At 40.1% G+C, this 21,622-nt stretch overlaps 1 protein-coding gene across 4 annotated transcripts in view; it reads right to left on the bottom strand.

Annotated features, from left to right (window-relative positions):
• Positions 1-21,622, bottom strand: part of diaph2 (diaphanous-related formin 2) — a 371,302-nt gene that overhangs the window by 91,608 nt on the left and 258,072 nt on the right. For 3 of the 4 annotated variants that reach the window (XM_069694228.1, XM_069694230.1, XM_069694229.1), the window contains one exon: positions 13,088-16,102. In XM_069694228.1, the coding sequence (XP_069550329.1) occupies positions 15,804-16,102 (299 nt within the window). In that variant the 3' untranslated portion in view covers positions 13,088-15,803. Of the gene's footprint in view, positions 1-13,087; positions 16,103-21,622 lie in introns of those variants that run through there. The other variant, XM_069694231.1, reaches the window with a different exon arrangement.

Below are 21,622 nucleotides of genomic sequence, written 5' to 3'. Positions count from 1 at the left end.
CTTTTTTGCTATTAGCACAATAACCAAAATGGAGGGCTTTAGCACTATGGAAATGGGGAAGAATAATTCAAGGGAGAATGCCATGAAGTCGAATGCCATTATTAACACACTGGCACTATGTATCACCAGCCTGGCCACATTATTATACATTCAGGTCAGGCAACATCCTGTGCAACCGTCATGACTGTGGTATTTAGCACGAGGGGTGAAAAGGAGACAGCAAACCGAACCATGTTTCTGCGCAGAGTTTACGGGCTTGATAGGTGAAATTCAATCCACTTTTTTTCCACTTGTTAGAAATCTATTAGAGACCAATAAGGGTGCTGAGAGGAGAAGGTTTGAGATATTTCAGGTCAGCCTTAGAGGTTAATTGTTGAGTCGTCTGTCTGGTCAGCGAGGGGATCACTGTGTGAAACCAATCCTGAAGGCAGGGGATGAACAGTGAGCGTGGATGGCATTCAGGAGATTAGAACAGTTAATGGCAGAGGTAGAGAGAGTGAAAGAGAGAGAAAGAGGAGGGAAACATGAACCCGTGGATCTCAAACCAACACTTTCACCAGGCTGCCGATGCTAAGTGCGTTTAGAAATACACTTGATGTGCTTACGAGTGGTTATGTGTAGCCAACAAGGCCACTGCGGCCGACTCTACTTACATCTAAAGCACGGGGTGTGGTTTAACCTTTGTATCGAGGAGAGATAAAACACAAATGTTAATAGTACCAAAAATGACTACTCAACCTACCTATCAGTTACCGGAAGGTGAACACACACACACACACACACACACACACACACACACACACACACACACACACACACACACACACACACACACACACACACACACACACACACACACACACACACACACACACACACACACACACACACACACACACACACGCACACACACATCGAAGACAACCTGCACTACCCACACTCTCCCCTCACTGAGGTAATTAAAGAGAATCTGCCGAACAGAGGAGACAAGCTGATTAACGTCCAGCTTAATCACATCCATGGAAACCTCAAGGAACTTCCATTCAACTATCGCTTTTTCTCTTTTTAAGGTTACCACTTTAGAAAAAAAAAAAAAAAAAAAGGCAAACATAAAAAATAAAATAAACTAAAAAAACAGACACTGAGGTTGGCAATGGGGAATTGTGTTCTTTGTTCTGATGAAGGTCAAATTAAAATGTAGAATGGAGGCTGGCTGGTGATAAATATTTGGCTGTCTTTTCAGATCTACAGTGAAAAGAGATGGCCCTCCTGTGGGCATCGCTCCACATCTCTCAGGCCGCCTCCATGCCAGTCCCATTTCACAACTTGTTCTACATCTGTGACACTTAAACGCGCACACACACACACACACACACACACACACACACACACACACACACACACACACACACACACACACACACACACACACACACACACACACACACACACACACACACACACACACACACGCGCGCGCGGTCGCACATATACATGAATGCACAGAGGCACTTTTCTCTCAGACGCTCACACATACAGAATGTCCCTCATCACCTTGCTCAGAGATGAATGAGTTTGCTGCTGTCCTCAATCATTTTAATCACTTCAATGGAAAATGCCTTATTCACAGCTATCATTCCGTACTGCCTTGCAGCTATCTCATGTATACACATTCCTACACTTCCCTTTAAAAACCTCCTTCCAACACACACACACACACACACACACACACACACACACACACACACACACACACACACACACACACACACACACACACACACACACACACACACACACACACACACACACACACACACACACACACACGTAGGATGTGACTGTCATTCTCTGATAGTACTAACTCCTGTGATAACAGAGCACTGTGTAACCTACCCCACTGGTTCGGCTCTCTCTCACCAGTGATAACAAGAAGCCTAATGACAATTATTACTGACACAACACAAATATTACTGATAAACCTTTAAATATGCATGCATATACACACTTAGACATACGGTACTGTGCAAAGGTTTTAGGCACCCCAATACATTTTTGAATACTGTTCCCCTTGGTTAGGCCAGTATCACGCCAAAACGTGTAATACCCCTGTCAGTCCACTAGAGGACACGTATCAGTTTCACGTGACGAAGTACAAAGAGTTATAAAACATTAAAAAATGAACGTGATGGTATTGCGTGATGGATATGGATTAAATTCAAAATGCCTTCAACTGGCAAATTTTGAAGATCGGTGTCAACAAGTAATAACTTTCCATGATAGTACATCACGCATGATCAGATACTTTTGAGGTTCAGAGTACAGCCTGAAACAACAAACTGGAAGGCTCGATTTCAAACTTTTATCATTACATTTTGGGAGGATTACAATTAGGCTACATCAACTAAACATGTAATACTAACACAGCAAAACATGTTGTTCAATTGAATGATAAACAGTGATGTCTTAAACAACCCTTAACATGGAGGTAGTATCAACACCCTGTAACTTTTTACATTACATAAGCACCACAAGTTCTGTAATATTAATGCAATTAAATATCGCCTTGAGGCTTTTTCTAGGGTTGACCTTCATGTTTCAAAGCACAGAAGCTTTATTTGTAACCATGGCAATCCAAACCATGGCAATGCTAACATTTTAATTCTAATTGTAATTATTATTGTTTGTTTTATTAGGTACTCTCTCATTTTGTAGCATGTACAAAAAAGTCACGGATGACATAAACGTGTCTTTTACAGGACAATGTTTAGGACATGCAGGACAATAGGTAGTAATATCAAGAAGACACTCCCATCATGATTTTGTATACGTTACCAATGATACATCTTTTTTTGGAGAACGGGAAATTTAGAATTGTCGGCAATGTTCCTGAATACATTCAATAATGAATGTCATTTGAAAAAAAACAAAACAAGAAGGAGGGTTATCTTTACTGACTCAGATCAGGTGGCACAGAAAACATATCCTCATTGTCACATTTTCTAAGAACTGTCACTATGGGCATTAAACAGATGGAGAACGTAAAAATGAAGAGTCACATCATATGGAAAATGTTATAAATCAAACATTACAAATCTGATTTGTTGTGCCAAATTGTAGGAGCAGGTCAATGGAGTACATGCAAATACAATTATATTTCAGCTGGAGCATCCTGACCTTGCTCACAGAGGTTTAAGAGTATGACCACTGCATCAAACCAGCCTGCGGCACCATGACCCCTGCTGTACTATCCATCACAAACGTGCCTCAAGAGCCCATTAGCCCACAGGGTGCTTGAAAACTGCAGTCAGTCATTCAAATGGCTCAAATCATTATTTTGCTAAATCCTGTTTCAACTTGCCGCTACAGACAATAGGGAAACCTTTGTAACCAGTTTTCAATCACAATTATGGCCACCGTGATCTGCTCCGCTGAGCTGGAGATCTTGCTAGACCGCCTTTTTTTTTAAAAAAAAAAGAAGCTCATCTGCCGCAGATTGGGGGTTTGATGACGGCAACCTACAGTGTTGCTGTCACCATTGAGCTGAGGTAGCACCAACTAACATGTCCTCTCAGTTAACACTTATTCCTACCTACACCTCAGGATGTGTGTTTTCACGCCTGCACTTGCTCTGTGACGTGTAAATATCAGGAAACAGCTGGACAGAAATGTGCATTATAGTTCGCACCATTGTTAGTGTGTTAAACCATCTTAACGGTGGGTTTGTGAGGACGGAGGTGTACACGTGTTTTGAGAAACAAAAATAGAAAAACATATTTTGAAAAACAATCTCATCACACAGCACTTCTGATGTAGAGCTGTGAAGTGGGAGGAGCCGCTGGTTCCAAGAGTTGCTTCCCTCACTGTAAATTACCATTTCAAAGGTTTCTTTACACAAAATATTTCAATGCTGCTCAATGTAGAGTATAAGAGCAGAACAGGTCTCTCTAAGACAATGCTATAAGCTTATATTAAGGCACTCAATTATATATCACAGCTTTAATTCTGAGAGGTCCTGAGTAATGCAATCACAAGTGGCAAGCTCAAGTACATGAGTGCACTATCATGCTTGTCCACATGTCTCGAGTGACCAGTTGTGATCAGATCTCACTTGCCCGCTCCATATACTAATGAACATTCACATCAGGAAAACATACAAGTAAATAAACAGGTTAAAAGTGCAAACAAGAGGCATTTAATATGAAAAGATAACTATGCTTAGTGGGGCCTCATTGTAGTGCACTGTCGATTAGAAATGCATGACGCATTTTACTTACGGAAAAGTTTGTAATTAACAACCTGAACCGTCAGGACCCGATAGGTTGGGGTTAGAAGATTCAATTATTCATTGGAAATGAAATGTGCAAGAGGGCGGGGCTCTTACACAGTTGTATGAATAATGTGTGTCAGAAATGAAATGAGACAAATGCAAGAAAAAAGTTAAACCTGGAGAAGCCTTTGGTGAAACAAGCATCAGCTGCTTTATAATCATGAGTTTGCCTGTTTTGTTTCGAGTCTGCTCACCAGAATCACAATAAAAGAAGAGCTGGAAGAGTTCTTCAGGTGTAAGGACTGTTTGAGTGGAGGAAAAAAAACATCCAAAACTAACAAAAGTGCTGTAATGTGACGGTAACACGTGGAAGCACAGATACGAACACAGGAACATGGCATCAAGAGGTGCATTCAGTCTTTCTGTTGCTTACTCAGACAATGTCAGCTGAGGAGGTGATTCTTCAATATGGCCTAGGAGGCATTTACATTTGCACTGCTAAAAGATTGTGGTCATATGCTTCCCAGACCACCTCTCAATGTAGTGAGCAGATATGATCGAAATGCCACCTCACTTGTGATCTGATCACCCTGGATGGATTTTAATGCCCGGTGTGTTGAGGTCATCAATGTTTGATTTGCACCTCAGCCAGTGTTACAAGTCAGAGCTGTAGCTACTTCACATTATTTCTCAGTTATTTCCTTTAGGATCAAATAATAATAATACGACTTAAAATGTGCTATCATATACTAGGTACATGGTTTTGTCATTCTATGTCATTTAAGTTGATATAATGGTAAAATAAATTGGAAAAATATAGTTTAAATACAGAGGAAAAAAGGTAAAGTATGAAAGGGAAATATATATAGATATGTATTCTTTAATTCTACTTTGGAAGTAATTGAAAGGAGGAGAAGTATTGAAGAGTGGATTTTTACTTTCCGAAAGGGGATATATTTTTTTTTTCTTGCTGATGGAATCAAAGGATAATGAAAAGATAGCTCAAGTAATAGCTCAAAATGCATGCTTTCATGCAGCCTGTATGAAAGAATCCAGTCTGCAAGATTTGGTATGAAAGTTGTATTCCACTTATGCGTATTATCAAGTAAGTTGTAAGCTAAAGCAAATGTGCAAAAGTGAAGTAGAAAACGTATATTTTTGCAACAGCTGTACGTTCTTATCACCTGCATGGTACTCTGGAAAGCCGTTGCAAAGAAAAAAAAAAAAAGAAGAGAGCAACAGAAAAAGATGAATATGGTCTCTACTGTTCCTACCTATGTTCTTAAGTTAGGAAGGAAAGCTGCAAGGTATCAATGCAGAAAACCCAGGGACCAAGCATAAGTCTTCATCACAGAAAGTCAATTCAAGGTCGGCTGCTAGTTCAGGTAGCAGATGTGTCTCTCGTATCCCTGTTGCTGTTAAATGGCAAGGCTTAGACCCGCCAGCAGAATAAAGTCTGTGTGTGACAGTGAGAGAAAGAGAGAGGAAATAGGAGGGGGAAGGGGAAGGATTTGAAACCTTAGTTACTTTTCCATGTTTATTTTTATGTCACTGTTATTGCAGCTAGTACCAATGTGTTAAACACTTCTCTCTGTCACCTAATGTGCTAGTGCACCAGCAAGAGGTCCCTCTTAACAGCAAACTGGCTCATCTCATGTAATCACGTTCATGGAGGAGGCATCGTCAACATAACCAGTAGCACTTCTGGGGGTCACCCTATCTATCCATGCTGCTAATCGGAGGTTAATTGTTAATAAAAACCCACACAGGCATGACTTTTGTTTTGACTCGCAGTGTATTAACCATGTTGGTGGAAGCTATAAAGATAGTTGTGAATACTCAGTTTGCCATGACATGCCTGACATATTACTGATGTGATGCACTGGATAGAGCTAATGAGGATATCAACATACAATACCAACGCATATCAGGCAACATTATAGCCTCTGTGCCAAGTCAATTAGGGCTGTCTGTACTTTACGGGCACGTGAAGTAACGCAATCAGATGCACAGGCGAAGCAGAAAAGTGACATACAGCAGTAACTACACTATTTCAAGTCTCTCCACATGTGGCTGAGTGACATAAAGAGTGGGAGCAGCCCATTGATTGGTTCAATTGATGAAACAGTCAATCATTGCCTGGGTATATTTATTGGCCTGTAGGCAGAGGCAGGATGGTCCCCAGCATTTGTTTAGCTTGCTCAATCATAGCAGCATATAGCTCAACATGAAAAACAAGTATGTCACCATCATTGTTAAGGTCATGCAAAGTTCAAACTTTGCTCCCAGGCCATGGGGATATTCAACTGTTTCACAATGTAGAGAAATACTCAGACATTCCTACCAATTAAGTCTTCAGAGACAGATGTCCCTCGTGGAAATATGTTATCTACAGAATGATCAATGTCTCGTGTATAAAAAAAAAAATCATAAGTAAACAGTATTTTTGTGAGTGTTTGAATGTGAAGAAGTAGCATGGAGTTACAAGCCTCTCAGCACATGTCATCAGCAAAGAATATCCTCTGAAAGCTGAAATTCGACAGCGTGTTTTGACAATTCTGTCTCGGCCTTGACTGGCAGAGAATGCCAGCCAATCCCCATTTGAAATGCGACAAGGAAAAACAAAGCCTGTCAGAATGAGTTGGAGAGACGTCTACTGAGAGACACATGTGGTGAGAAACAGAGTTGGTGGTGGGGGGAGGGAGAGAGAAGGAAGAAACTGTTCCTTCTCTACATGACTCTGTCCCTGAGACACACGTCATGCTGCTCCCCCCACAGTGGGTGACTCTGACAGGATACTGTCTGTGCAGCACTCCCCCTCTGTGTGATTGATGAGCCTCATTTCGCCAATTAATGGAGAATCCCCTGTTGACTACCATCAGATTGCCGTTTGTAACTGTTAGTGTTTCTGACTGTCACAGATTCATTTTAATTAGCGATCTCTTTCTCCTCCGACTTTCCTATTATGCCTCAAATTTGCACTGCTGAGCATGCAGTGACGTGGCGGAGAAATGGCCCGCTATGTTATTTGCTGCCATTAATGTATTCACAAAGTGCTAGACTTAAATGGTTGAAGGCCAAGTCTTTTTGAAAGAGTCGACCCCAGTGTCAACCATATAACATATCTTATTTAGCAAACGTGAGGCAATTAGTGTACTTTATTTGCATAATGAAGCGGCTATTTGCTCCAAAGCAAGAAAATCCAGTCAATAAGTTCGGAAAATCGTTTGTGGGCCCATGTATATGAACAGGATGCTGGAGAGATGGCCCGCAGTCATGCAGACGCAGTGATCCGTGGGTCCTGTCAGGTGGGAGGAAGGGTAGCCACCACGGAGCAAAGTTAGAAATCAACAGCGAGCCCAGTAACAAACAGCAGCAACAACACTGTATTCCCTCGACAGCATCAGCAAGAAAGGAATAACATTACAAGGGGGAAAGGAGAGGAAGTGTTTGGGCATTAGTTTGATTTACATTTTAGAGAGGCTTTCAACTGGCATACACAGCAACTTCAGCTAATGATACTCGGGCCTTTTCATCAAGGAGCTTTTCCCAGCCTTTCGGGCGCTGCTCCATAGCACTTATTTGCAATAAGGCAGAACAAATAGTGCAACACTGTCATATAATGGTCTGCACAGCAATACATGTCCACCCTTGTACAAATATCTCCTTTGCACACTATCTACCAGAATTAAATCAATTTCAGACAAACTCATTTCACAATTAAATTCTCCTATAGAGGTTGTATCATTATTAGTTATGACAGAAGTTGTGTGAATGGACATAGCCAGGGGCTATCAATAACATGCACAGTGCATCATCTGTGCCATTTTTCCTCTATGCTCTTTCTGTGTGTCAACTTGTGTCATTTAACTGCGACCATCTTCTACTGCAGATTTACATGCTGAAAACCTCTGCAAACCCTCAGTGGCTCATACTGAGTAGACAAATAACTCCAGTCACGTTTCCCTTCCACTTGCATTTGATAGAATAATTTGCCAACAATGGGCCTGCCATTCACCTGAGTCTCAGGGATTTCATTAAAACATCAAATGAAAGTGAAATCATGAGCCATGACGGTAGAAAGTGGGGATGGCTAAGCACAGGAGCGTGGCTGGTGTCTACTGCAGGATTAGAGCTCAGCAACAAGTGCTCAAGGGGGGCTTTGCATCAAACCCAGGAGCCCATGACAAATGAGGGCGGCTGGGCTTCTGTCTATTACCCTGCACTAAGCCCAGGCCTTTTGGGGAAGTAATGAGGTGCAGATTGGAGCCTCTGCCACTGGGTCCTTAGCCCGACTTTCACTAGAGCAGAAATAATCAGCCGAGACCGGGGTCAGTGGTGGCAAAGCTGTACATCAGCTGAGCAACACAAGGAAACATGAAGATAAAACAGATTAAGTAAACCAGTAATTTTCTAATCAGAACACTTCACACCATTGCGACTTTTCACCTCTGCTTTGTCTTTTAGTTTATTAGTACCCCGAACTGTGTATATCACCCTGACAGAGACATGTATAAGAATGTTTACAGTACGTGTGTAAGGAAGTATTTTAGATTGCATGGCAACAGGCTCGAGTCCCAACAGGACACAGAAGATCCCAAAGGACTCCCTAAAGGACTGGCGGGGCATGGAGCCTTTATCAGTGGAATATGACAGTTGTTCACTCGGAGGCAAATGGGTATATCGAGAGTACATCATGGCTGTACCTCCTGTACCTCGCTGCCACCCCTGCCACCCTCCCCGCTCCCCTCTGCCTCTGGAGGCTTCAGTCCAGGCAGTCTGTCAGCAAGCTTACTCTACTGGTTAATGGAGCTGCCACATCAGGCCAAATGTCAGAGCCTAACAAGATACTGATTGCCAAAGTTTTAGGAAATTCTCTCATATAACCAGAGGGCACGGAAATGGTCTGCCTCGTAGTGAACACGGCAGATGGCGGAGAGAGCGATGGAAACAGATACCATATTTTCTGTTGACACCAAACAGTGAAAGCTATCGCCTGGTACTTTTTTGCTTCATCAGAGGTACATATGTACAAGGAGTTATGTGTGTTTCATGAGGTTACATTTTTTTCCCTGAAAGGCAGAGCTGCGTATTAATTCAACATGTATGTTTTTAAAATTTGAGTTTGAATATTTCAGCAGCAGTGGCTTTAAGAGCTGAAACTGCAATCCAATATATTTGTCTTATTTTGTATAGTCTATAAGTGTCACAAGGTTAAAAAGTCATATAAATTTATACACAACAATACACATTTATTTCACCTTTTATGCTCGTATTCTATAGTGAATTGTCGAGCTGAAATGATGAGGGAGTTTCTGTACTAAAACTCATTCCTTAAGATAAAACCATATAAAATCAAGTTGAAACATTGCGTATGTCCCACACACAGTCATGTGTACCTCACTTCAGAGAATATGACATTGAGAAGCATTCATTTTCTGGAGACTTACTCTAACCTTTACTACTACTTTCCTAACCCTGATTGAACACACGGAATAAATAATAACCGTGTTATATACTACAGTGGATAATGCTGATGTTTTACAGACCTAGTATACAGGTCTGAAAAGTGATGCCAAATGCCTTAAAGTTTAATACTATTGAGGGCTACTATTGGCTTGCTCGCTCTAATGGACTCCCATTAAAAAAGGGTCAACTTCTCTCTTGAAATACAAACTCAATTATTATTTTCTACAAGTCATCGTCGTGTCAGTGGCTAAATTTAATCCTCCTGATCAGTGTTCTGGTGGTCAATAACCACTTGATAAATGAACCATTAGACCTAAATAGAGGTTTGTTTGGGGGCTGGTTTGATCGATATGTCTGGGGTGCAGACAGGTTGCCCATACAGGTGTCCTTGCATAGTGTCCTTATGTTCTCTGATCCACCACTTGTTCCTACCCAGCTTCTCTAAATATTGTCACTTCTGGCTCCAACAAACTAAGATGGCAACAGCAGAAATGCCAGACTCAAGGCTTAAAAACATCACTAGGTGACTTTACAGTGGGTTGCCACACACTTTGAAATTAGAAACATAAAGCCCTGCAGCCACATTAACCATGGGCATCTCCTTGACAGAGATTGGCTCAGTGATATGTAGAAACCCTGACATACCCTCTGCATTTCTGCATGATAATTAAACAACTAACGTAATAATAAAGACCAGAGGATAAAAGCAAGTACAACCAAGAACATGCACGAGGTATGCAATGCCAACAGTCCACTGTTAACTTTTGACAAAGATCAAAATGTCACATGGCTTTTCCTGTTTTCTCCTACAGCAGCATTGCTGTGTTCTTGCTATAGATAAGCTAACAGCACCTACTACGGTGCTGGAGAGCAATGACAACTTCAGCGTGGATGGGAACGTGGTTTGCATGAGACCGTAAACATTGATTATTGCGGATTCAGAAAGAAGAATGCTGGAGCCTTATGAATTACAACTTTAACTTTAGAAAATATATTTTTTTATAGTAGACACATTTCAAAATGTGTTAATTAGAATTGTAATATCTCCTCTAACATGCATAATTCAACATGGAGGATAAATATTTGTTCTGGTTGCAATTTTCTGTTGCTTTATCTGAGAGTTTTTCTCTATCTGAGCCCAGACAGCCACACTGAGGTGAGCGACACAGAGGCAGAGCTCAGCCACACAGTAAGTCTGTTTTAAGCACCTCCACTTATTTACACTTGTTTCCACTGAATTTTGGATAATTAAAAGGCTTCATGGTTTATCTGTGCTTTAGTTAATTGGCCACACAGTTTACAGTGAATTTCATTAGCGGAGGAAAACACTTGGGTTGGGGCTGGTGTTGGGGTAGGGCACTTGAAGGAAGGTGGTGATTAAGAGAGAGAGAGAGAGAGAGCTTATGTGTGACATGGGGGATGGGGGTTTTAAATATTTTTGGTTTAAAAATTATAAGGAGCTACTCAAAGTGCCACCAGCATGTTTTAACCCAGTTTTATAATACACAAACATACAGAAATAAACATGTTGATTCTGTACATAATCGGCCTTCTATTTCAAACACATAAAGGTATGCTAAACTGGGATAACTTCCCCAAACAGCACTGTGCATATCCAGAAAAAAACAAAAAAACAAGGAGGATGTTTCTGCAGTTTAAACTCAGCAGCCCGCTAAATAGAACAATTGTTACACTAACAGCCATTTATTTGATCTTAAGAGCCCGGTGCCAATACAAGAGAATACTGCACCTGTACACAAACCTAGCCTGAAGCCAACAGATTATCAGACTGTTGCTGTTTGACAACGGCCATCCATTAACACATTGTAGTCAACCCTCTTATGAAGTGTGAACTAAATCAGGCTGAACACTGAGAACAACAAAAAGGTGGTGCCTGTATAAATGAATCTGTCGATGTTTAAGCCACAAAGGTGGTATTACAGGCCATGCCTAGGGCTGGGGAAAAAAAAACTGTCTGACTGACCCTGTGTGGGAGGAGAAACTGACACTGTAAGCTGTGTGGGCTCAAATCCCAGGACTTTAGGGTTCTTATTCACCAAAAAGTGTCAAGAACTACTGTTGATATTGCTGCTCAAACAGCTGGTTCTTGGCAGTAAATTGTCATGGGAGGTGTCCATATAAAAAAAATAAAAAAATCTGTATTATTTCAGTGTAATTAAGCCCAAAAAGACAGACTGTTAGTCCACAAAAATATCTAAACTCATATGTTTAAAAATGCTTTCCAGTCCTTGCTTGCATAACTATTATCAAACTAAACACACGGCCATGAGCGATAACTTCAAGCCATTCAGCTCCATTCACTCAGCCTTGTGAAATATTTCAACAGCACAAGGACATTGTGGGGACACTCAATGACTGTGGGACAATACTCCAAACACAAAAACAGGCTCACATACAGAAACCTATTTGGAATAAAATAGCAGCAGTAGTAGACAGGAACATCAACTATGTTTGAAAAGATGAAAATAACATGGTGAGCAGTGTAATTTTTTTTTTAAACAAAAAGAAAACTTTCAACAAGAAAGCAGACAAAAACCTTTCAGATACAACACTACGAGCATCAAGAAATCACAATGTTTTTCTCTTTTTTGTCAATGCAAACTCTAAGTGGGTGTCACTAACTGTTACCATGACAACATGAGGGTGCAGCTCGGTTAGCTAACCTTAAAGCCTTAATATTCCATTATTAGTTTTATATCTCTTTTTTTTGTTTTTGTTTACCAACATTCAATTTTTCTAATAGAAAAATTAAGACTCACAACATCTATATGTCCAGTCTGACATGTCGTAATGACACTGCCCCCTGCTGGCAGCACCTCGTCACTCGGCGTGTGACAAAGGAAGAAAATGACGTGCTTTGTGGCATTCTGGGAAATAAAAGGTTAAGCTAAATATCAGTCGGGTGGGTTAAGTCATTGAGCACAGCACAGGGAGATGTATTGCACATGTCCAGGCATTCATCAAGGTTCAGTCAGGACTCTCATCATCCCGATCAGGCCATCTCACTACATCAATATTCAAGTATGCAGAGTCCCACTCTAGTCTATTATATCATATCCAGCAGCAAATGCTCGTGTGTGCCTGTAAGTGCGTGTCTGTGTGCATGTGTGTACGTGATAGCAATAGCCTCTCTGGTGAAATAGAGCTCTCTGGGGGCTTGTTCCTCAACTCTACAGCCTTTGTGGGCCCCCATTACTTCTGACAGATAGAGATCACTAAACTGCTGAACAAACACCCCATTCAGTCATTTGCATACATTACAGTAATGGAAAGAGAAAAATGTATCAATAAAGCCAAATGAAGTGATTCCACTAAGCTCTTCTTTCCTCTTCTTTCGTTTTCTTTCTTTCTTTCTTTCTTTCTTTCTTTCTTTCTTTCTTTCTTTCTTTCTTTCTTTCTTTCTTTCTTTCTTTCTTTCTTTCTTTCTTTCTTTCTTTCTTTGCCACATTGTTAAATGGAATAATTACCTCTAAAATTGAAACAATCAATGACTGATTGAAATGGAAAATTCTCAACTGTTTGTATCCGAAATGTATCTAAAATTTCTGAAGCCGATAACAAATTAGGAACACTAATCATGCGTGGTGAAAATAAATGTGAACAAAAAAACAAAACATAATTTATTGTTGAAGGCTTAATTAAAACTATGCTGCTTTGGGGCACATATTGCATTTAAAATACCTTGCAGTGACCAAGGCCTGCTGAAATTAATCTCAGCAAAAACTGACAGGAGTCAAACTGAAACAGAGGCACCTACACATGCACTGTAAATTACCCCCCTCTGCTTCTCTTGCTAACACACACACACACACACACACACACACACACACACACACACACACACACACACACACACACACACACACACACACACACACACACACACACACACACACACACACACACACACACACACACTGACTCATTCATCACAGTGCCCAACAGTCAAGACAACAGAGCTTCACTTAACTTTTTCAGGGTTGCTCAAGCATCAAATGCATGACTTTTAGCTGTTGTTGTTCTTCCATCTGTCATGCTTCAATGAACCAACATCCTTTTTTTAATCCCAGGATAAAGTTTAAAAAGCTATGTTTGCCTTGACTCTGCTATCTTATGTGTACCAAAGGAAATGTCAACCCAAAATATACAGCAGTGTATTTCACACTGTCATTGTTCCAACACTTAGCTGTGCAACACAGATTAGAGTGCTACCTAAGCTCATTGCAAACACTGGTACTAAAAACCTCAGCAAATCAAGCAGTCTCCACATTCTATCCCTTAATCTCTCTGTTTGCTCCACGTGTATGTGTTTTCATTCCATCACCATACTCGCTGTCAAAAAAAAAGAAAGAAAAAAGAAGCCCAACATCTGATATCTTAGAAGGTTTAAAGGGGTTAAAAACAAATTGTCCCGGGTGACAAATCTCTGGGCTAAATGAAGACACACATACACAAACCTCCTAATGGAACAAACAAACTCAAACCACCCTAATGCTCTGCATTCATTGAGCAAATGTGATTGTATACTACTAGTTTTATGAACTGTACAATGAACATCAAAGCAAATGAACGCAGCGAGAAACGACAATTTTTCTACAACATGGCATAAAAAAACCAGCACCAAATACACAACCTACGACCACATAGAAGTAGGGTAGTACAATTGTCCTGACACCTTGCTGTTACAATTACATTATTGTTAATTCCACCATTGTATTATACACTGGAGATGAAATACAGATCAAACACTCCAGGGAGCTTACTAAGAGAATAAACAAGCACTATTTGACACATCCTTGTGCTTCAATATGTCAGCATCTCAAAAAATATGTATACAAAAAGGGGAAGGAAACTACTGTACCATTAACCATTATGAAAAATGGAGCACAACAACACACAAGGATAATGAACGACACATACTAGACGGTGCTTCCCTGCTGGTGCCTACTTTAAATAAGGCAAAAGCCAGAATAGATCTTATCAAATCCTACTAAGCCTCCTTCCTGGCACTAAAACCTGATCAGGTGAGATGGGGAGACAGAAGGAAGTGGGGTGTTTCAGGTCATGGCCAGCCGGCTTCTCTCTGCCACTCTCTGGGGAGGAACTCCAGACAGCGAGCGAGAGCCATACTGCAGTATATCTACACTTCTCCATTTCCTCTCACTCAAGCATCTAGTTCTCGAAGGAGCCTGGGAATCAATACTGACATTGGGGGGCAGAGCAGTTTTCTTGCCTGCCTGCTCTGCTTCCGAGCTGCCACCAGGGAGGTCTTTGCTACAGTTTTTTTTAATTATACAAATTTATATGCCCTTCTTTGACTGGGAGCAGATTGTTAATGTGTTAGGAGGCTATTACTCCTCTAACACCCGATGTGCAAACTCAGCCATAATAAATCTGAGATAAAAGGAAGCAAATATCAGGTTAAATGCTGCCTTTTGTGTGAACACCTAGCATATGGAGACACCTACTCACTTTAAACTACTCTGGAGTATTCCTTTCTTAATAATGTGAGACAAACAAAGGAGATCATGCTGAGTTCTTCATTGTTGTTGTTATATTTTTTTTCCCCCATGTAAGGCACCCTCGCCTAAGGGTATTGACAACAGCCTTGATTTTCACCATTGATCAAACCTATCCAGTGAGGACCCTTCCTCTCAGGACGGGCATTCAAGAAAGTGCACAGACACGGCTAATTCAATTTGGGAGCAGAGATGCTTGGGTTTAAGTGAAACACTCTGTTATCAAAACAGGAGAGGTGTCATGAGAAAAGATAGTGCACGTATAGTTGTGTGGAGAGGCTTGTGGCCGGGCAGGAGATGAAATCAGAAATGGGTGATAAGTTGGTGTGAGGGGCTAGAGCCCCTATTAGAGTCCCCCAGGGGACAGGCAGCAGTGGCAGAGTGCAGTAAAAATAGCCATGGGCATGATTTCACTCTTGGGACCCAGGGAGGAGTGAAGAGGGAGATCTGATCAACATCTCACAGCAAGGCAGCCAGATCCATTCCCTAAGTTCCCCAGGGTGCCACCTATCACACCAAGTGACTTAAACTGCTTTCCACTGCCAGGCAGAACACAAACAGCACAAACCTTTGCCACTGCTGTCGACAAAGTAGGACAAAGAATGTCCTAATGTGCTTCGATGCATATGTCGTTGAAGAGTAAAAATGGAAGCATTAACCTGTGCGTGGTGCTGAAATGGCCACAATAAAAAGGATATAGACATCTTTTCCACAAACTTATCTTGTTGGTCTTCTTTTTTGGGGAAGTTTTCAATCCCGTTCTCGAGCCTCTGAATATGACGTTCCATGTTGGTCAAACTGCTCTTTAAGATCTCAGCAGACACTGTTGAAAAAGGACAACAAAAAAAATACACATTATACATTGATTAAGTATAAACAGACTCCATCTGAGATTACAAACAAGTAATTATCCATTAATAAACAAACAAACACAGATCCCTAAAAACGTAAAAATAAAAAAAAAAACAGCGATGAACGAGTGAGACCTTGCATGTTGGGACGTACTGACTTCTGCAAAATCCATTTGTGTCTGGCCTAGAAGGCAAGCATGATTGAATGTGTGTATACAGTATGTGTGTGTCTGCTGTGGCTCATTAATCAGTCTGTAATCACTGTTAGCAGAGTTGCTGTGGAATCCACAGTATTCAGATCAGGCCTTTCAAGTAGAGACTTCAAACAGCAAGCAGGGTCTTAAGGGATCGGACGGGACAGGAGCATGGATGAAGTACCATGTTCAGGGTTTAGTCTTATTGACACACAAACACACACACACACACACACACACACACACACACACACACACACACACACACACACACACACACACACACACACACACACACACACACGCAATCTCCTTCATACACACATAAATGTACATAACGCTTCAAAGTTTCCCTCTCAGAAAAGATTAAAAAAAACATTAAAATAAGCTATGCAAAAAGTTAGCAGCCAAAACATGTACCTTGATTTCTTTAAAGATACATTTTCATGTCATTAACATTTGAATTATAGATATACATTTTCTATATTTTCAAAGGCTTCATTCATTCTCTGAAATGTTGGCTGATTTTAGTATGAAGCCCACTTGATTTTGTATAGCTGAAGCCTTTGGGCTTTGAGGCACAAATAGATAAAAGACAGAAAGAGAACAAAAACAAGAAAGCACTCAGGCCACGTCTTTCTTAATTCTGTATTTTCAAAGCCAACATCGTTGTGTACTGAGAAAAGGAGTAATTTGGGCTAACGGTAAAGCTAGGTGAAAGATTAAATGACTGATGCCTGCACACTGACTCCAAACCACAAATGTATTTGAACAGGCAGCATTTCGAACTCAATTAGGTGGTCGGTATGACGAACATAAACGAAAAGCAAGGTGAAAGGTCATGAGGTCATCAAAATAAGTAGGTTTAGCTTCCCCTTTGAGGCCGTGTGAGTCAGGAACAACATTCATTTGAAACTCACTGGTTGGACTTATACAGCGGTAAAGGTCACGGGGTCACGATAAACCTCTAAGATTCTTCCTCTTGAGGGTGTTAACGTGCAGGAGCAAATTTCATCCAAGTCCAACCTTGGTTGGTTTAAGACAAACAGACGGATCGAGGCAATCAGACAACAACCGACCTGACAGACGTGAACAGACAAACAAAGCAATAAACATGCTTTGCTGAATGAGTGATGTAGTCCACCGACATCTAGTAGTTATGGTTGACTGTGCTTTACTTGAAATCACTGGTGTCGATTGAATTAGACTAACTGAACAGATAATGAATGTCTGACTTTTAACAGGACAGGAATTTGTATCATGCACTCACAACAATTAATAAGCCATTTTACTTTGCAGCTAGTCATTAGGATTTGTTTCAAACACGGATTAAATACCAAAAAAAGGCACCAATAAGGAGAGCCCTGGACAAAATGTATTATTTAACGTCCACCGCATCGACATGTGCAAGGTTAGTCCATCCACTTCACAGTAACTGAAGTGGTACATGTGAGAAGCGGGGTAATAGACAAGCTGTCATCAAATGTGGCCTCAGTGACATGAGGGTTAACCTTGTCTTGCTTTACATTAGTTCCACAGCCTCGGTTTGCTCTTTGTCTCATTTTCAGACAATAAGATTGGGCGGAGATATTGTGGATCACATGCACTCCCCGTACACTGAAACATCCAACACAAATACAAAGGTATTTATGTGCATTCCCACTAGAACACACGTGCGCACACACCCTCACAGATGCACACAAACTGCCTGTTGTGATGAGCCTCGAGGCAATACAATAAGAGTGAGGGGTGAGGTCACTGTCATTATTAGACTTTTCAGACTACTCGCTGGGTAAACAGACTGGGAGATCCACCATCCCGCCTCCTCAATTCTCACCGAACTGCCTCCTGGGAATGACAGTGAGAAAACCAAACTATCACATAGCCTGTTTCTCCACTGATAGCGCCACTGAGATCCACATGCTCTTGTCACTGTGATCTCAGCCTCACTAATGGTGAAAAAGGAAAGTGAACAGTGAGGAAGGTGGACGGTGATGCAAGCGAAGAAACAAATACAGTCCCATCGAGCCATGGGAAGGTCTCTGTCATTTATTGTGGTTTATGAAAGTTGCTTGAGGTTTGAGTGATAGTATTGGGTAATCATTTGGCTTAAACACTGATTATAGTAACCACAGTGCCCACGAAATAGTGGCTCAAGCAAACTGCAATGGTGTTTCAGGGATTGCTGTTGACAGGATCAGAGTGATGCCATGGGACTACCGAATATTGTTCAGAGAAACAGACACACATACAGTAAACACAGCAGCTGAAGCATATTTGTTGTTTCAGTTTTCACACTGAACAAAATATGTTTTTAGTATATGCATATATACTAATACTACTACCCTTCTTTGCTCTGATATTCTAGTGTCTACAGAATCCAGCTCCAATTTTTTGAGGGATATCATTAGTAAAATTACCACAAAAACAACGCTGCTATTTTCAGGCGACAAAACAAAGCAACACACGGCATCTACTAAAAACGCATTCTAAGTGGATCAGCAGAGAAACAGAGGGGGTTGCATATTCCAGAAATGGCTGTAAGGAAGACCTGCTAGTATCTTTATTATCAAACAAGATAAATAACTGCAGGGGTGGAGTGACGTATGGGGGACAAGAGAGAGTTCAGGAAACACAAAAGCCATCTGAAAGACAGGACTAACTTATGGAAATAAAAAAAAAAAAAAAGTGTGGTTAACATAATTTATTGATATGAGCTCAGTAATACTGGTCATTGACAGCACCACTCATTCCCAAGAACAGAAGACAGACGGAACATAAATCATTAATATGTCATGTCTGTTTCCTTCAAATAAACTGCCAGGGGATAAAACAAAACAAAAAATACTGTGTAGCTCACAATACCAAATCAAGCGCTATAATGCGAATATGTCAACTCACTATTCAGTAATTTGTAAAAGGGGGCAATTTTCATTCTGATTTATAGACAAATAACACCAATCTTTCAGCCAGTGCTCTTGCAATGCCACCAAAGGTTACAAATGGAATTGAGATTCATTTTGAACGTTGCTGCCAACATAGCATAAAAGATCAAGTCTTAAATAATCTACCCACTTGTGAAAACAAACACAAATGCACCATAAAACCAAAAGAGAAGGTCATTCATAAATGCATTTGTCACCTTAGAACAAAGTAAGTGTAGGTTTGTGAGTGACAATGGAAGCCAGACAGACAAAACACAGAAGAGATGAATAAACAGATAGTAGAAATATGCCTACAATGTATAAACTATTTTAGAAATCATGTTTCAAAATGATGTCATTTTATTAAAATGTGTACAGTTTGTAAAACATAATTAGTAGGACGTTCAGATACTGAACATTGTTTAGTGTACCATTTAACAGTTTGACATCCACATAAGCTTTAAAACGGGGCATTAATGTTTCAGGAATGTGGGTAACTCAGGACAAGGTCAACTGCTTCTGTCATTGGGACAAAGATTAATCACTGGGAAATGGATGAAATACCTACATTTATTTCAGTTTGCTTTACTGGGACAGAGACTACATGATTTATTGTCAACAATCTTTTATATCTTAAGTGTTGTCACTGACCCAATAAAGGAACAACACAACCTTATAGGCAGATCATTTTTATCAGCATCAGTTGAATATATCCATTGATTGTTTTTTTCCAATATATATTATTTATTTACAGATAAATTAAATATGTTTGGCTGAGAGGGGTGTGACCATAATAAGGTCAGCATTTACAGTGTAAAAGGTCGTCCAAGCTCTTGAGATCCTGGATGTTAAAACCTTGAAGAACCCTATGAGAAGTATTGCTCCCCTCATTATTTCCACCTCATGCCTCCTTTCCCAACCTCTTTGCATGTACAGCACAAGATGTAAAGTGAGGACGACTTTCAGGGAACTCTACACCTGACCAGATACGCATAATGTCAGCTGAAGGGCATGTTCATCACATCAGGGTAAAATTGGTTATTGATTACCACAATAATACCAAGACAATGATGGATCTTATGTCTTCATTAGCATTTTTTTTGTACAAATTAAAGTAATATTAAATATCCCACACATTTTAAAACAATATTTTTTTCCTTAAAAAAGTCACGCTCTATCTTTTTTTTTTTAGCTGTCGGTGACACCTGAAAACGAAGAGATGAAGTTGGAGGCAGACTACAGTACAGCAGAGGAAAGAGACAAGAGGATAAACACAACTCTATGTGTTCCCCTTTCAGGAGGAATCAAAGCAGCTCAAGTCGCAACAGTGAAAGTGATATTGTTGCTGTGACAAAGCAGTCATATTGTGATTACCTTGGATCAGGTGATGTTAAAAAAAAAAAAAAAAAAAACAGCGGGCAGGAGGAAGAGGCAAACGAGGACATTTAACGGACATAAACAAAGGAGTTGTTTATGAGGAAACCTCGTGGCACAGTATTAACTGTAAACATTATGGTACAGTTTCTAGTTATCAGGCCACAAGCAAATTTTACCTTTGATTTCCTTTTTTTGTGCTCTGTTAAGAAAAAAGGTTTGTTTCTGTTACTAGTTTAACTTATTTATCAATTTGTAAATATTTAAAAGCCCAAGTTAATGTTGAATCCACCATAATTACACAGTTGTTGATAAAATAAATCTATTACATCATACTAGAAAACAGAACCTCATTGGTAGACAATGCAATTCATTTTACTTAGAGGACAAAAACCCACACTATGCACAAACAATCACAGTTGTAATTTCCCATCAATATTGCAGTAATTGCATGCACATAAAAGGGTTAATCCTTTTTGCTTTTGCTCTATTTCCTGTTTTAATTTGCATTTTCCTTAAACCCTTCATGTGACATAACTGTTACCATAATGAAGGATTTGTTTGTTTGTCTGGTTAGAACTGATGACCCCCTGAAGGACAACCATAAGGTTAAAATGTGTAATGGTTAATCTGCAAATCCCTACTGCAGCAACGATCACAAACCACAGTCTTATCTATACATCAATACAATTAATATTACGGAGAGAATATTTTCTGATATGTGAAAACTTCAAGTGAAAAATATTAATATAATGTGTACAACTAAACACCACACTGATAGACAATTTGAGATACAACTGTCATATGATTTTAAACATTAATATACATGTTTTACTTATAGCACATAAGAAATGCTACTATATTTATTACTAGAATATTAATTATTACAGTTGCAGTACACTGCATTAAAGCATATTCATAATGTATCTATAAAAATATGTTAGAAAAAAGCCTATTTTTTGCAACATCAGGTCATCCAATAATCTAAAACGACAGGATC

This window comes from Brachyistius frenatus, unplaced genomic scaffold (genome assembly GCF_029030835.1).
Source record: "Brachyistius frenatus isolate BFR_SWC_R1_liver_20210118 unplaced genomic scaffold, ASM2903083v1 Contig_17, whole genome shotgun sequence".
Taxonomy (NCBI): Eukaryota; Metazoa; Chordata; class Actinopteri; family Embiotocidae; genus Brachyistius; species Brachyistius frenatus.
Note: the sequence above shows the minus strand (reverse complement) of the source record. Positions and strands in the feature narration are given on the sequence as shown.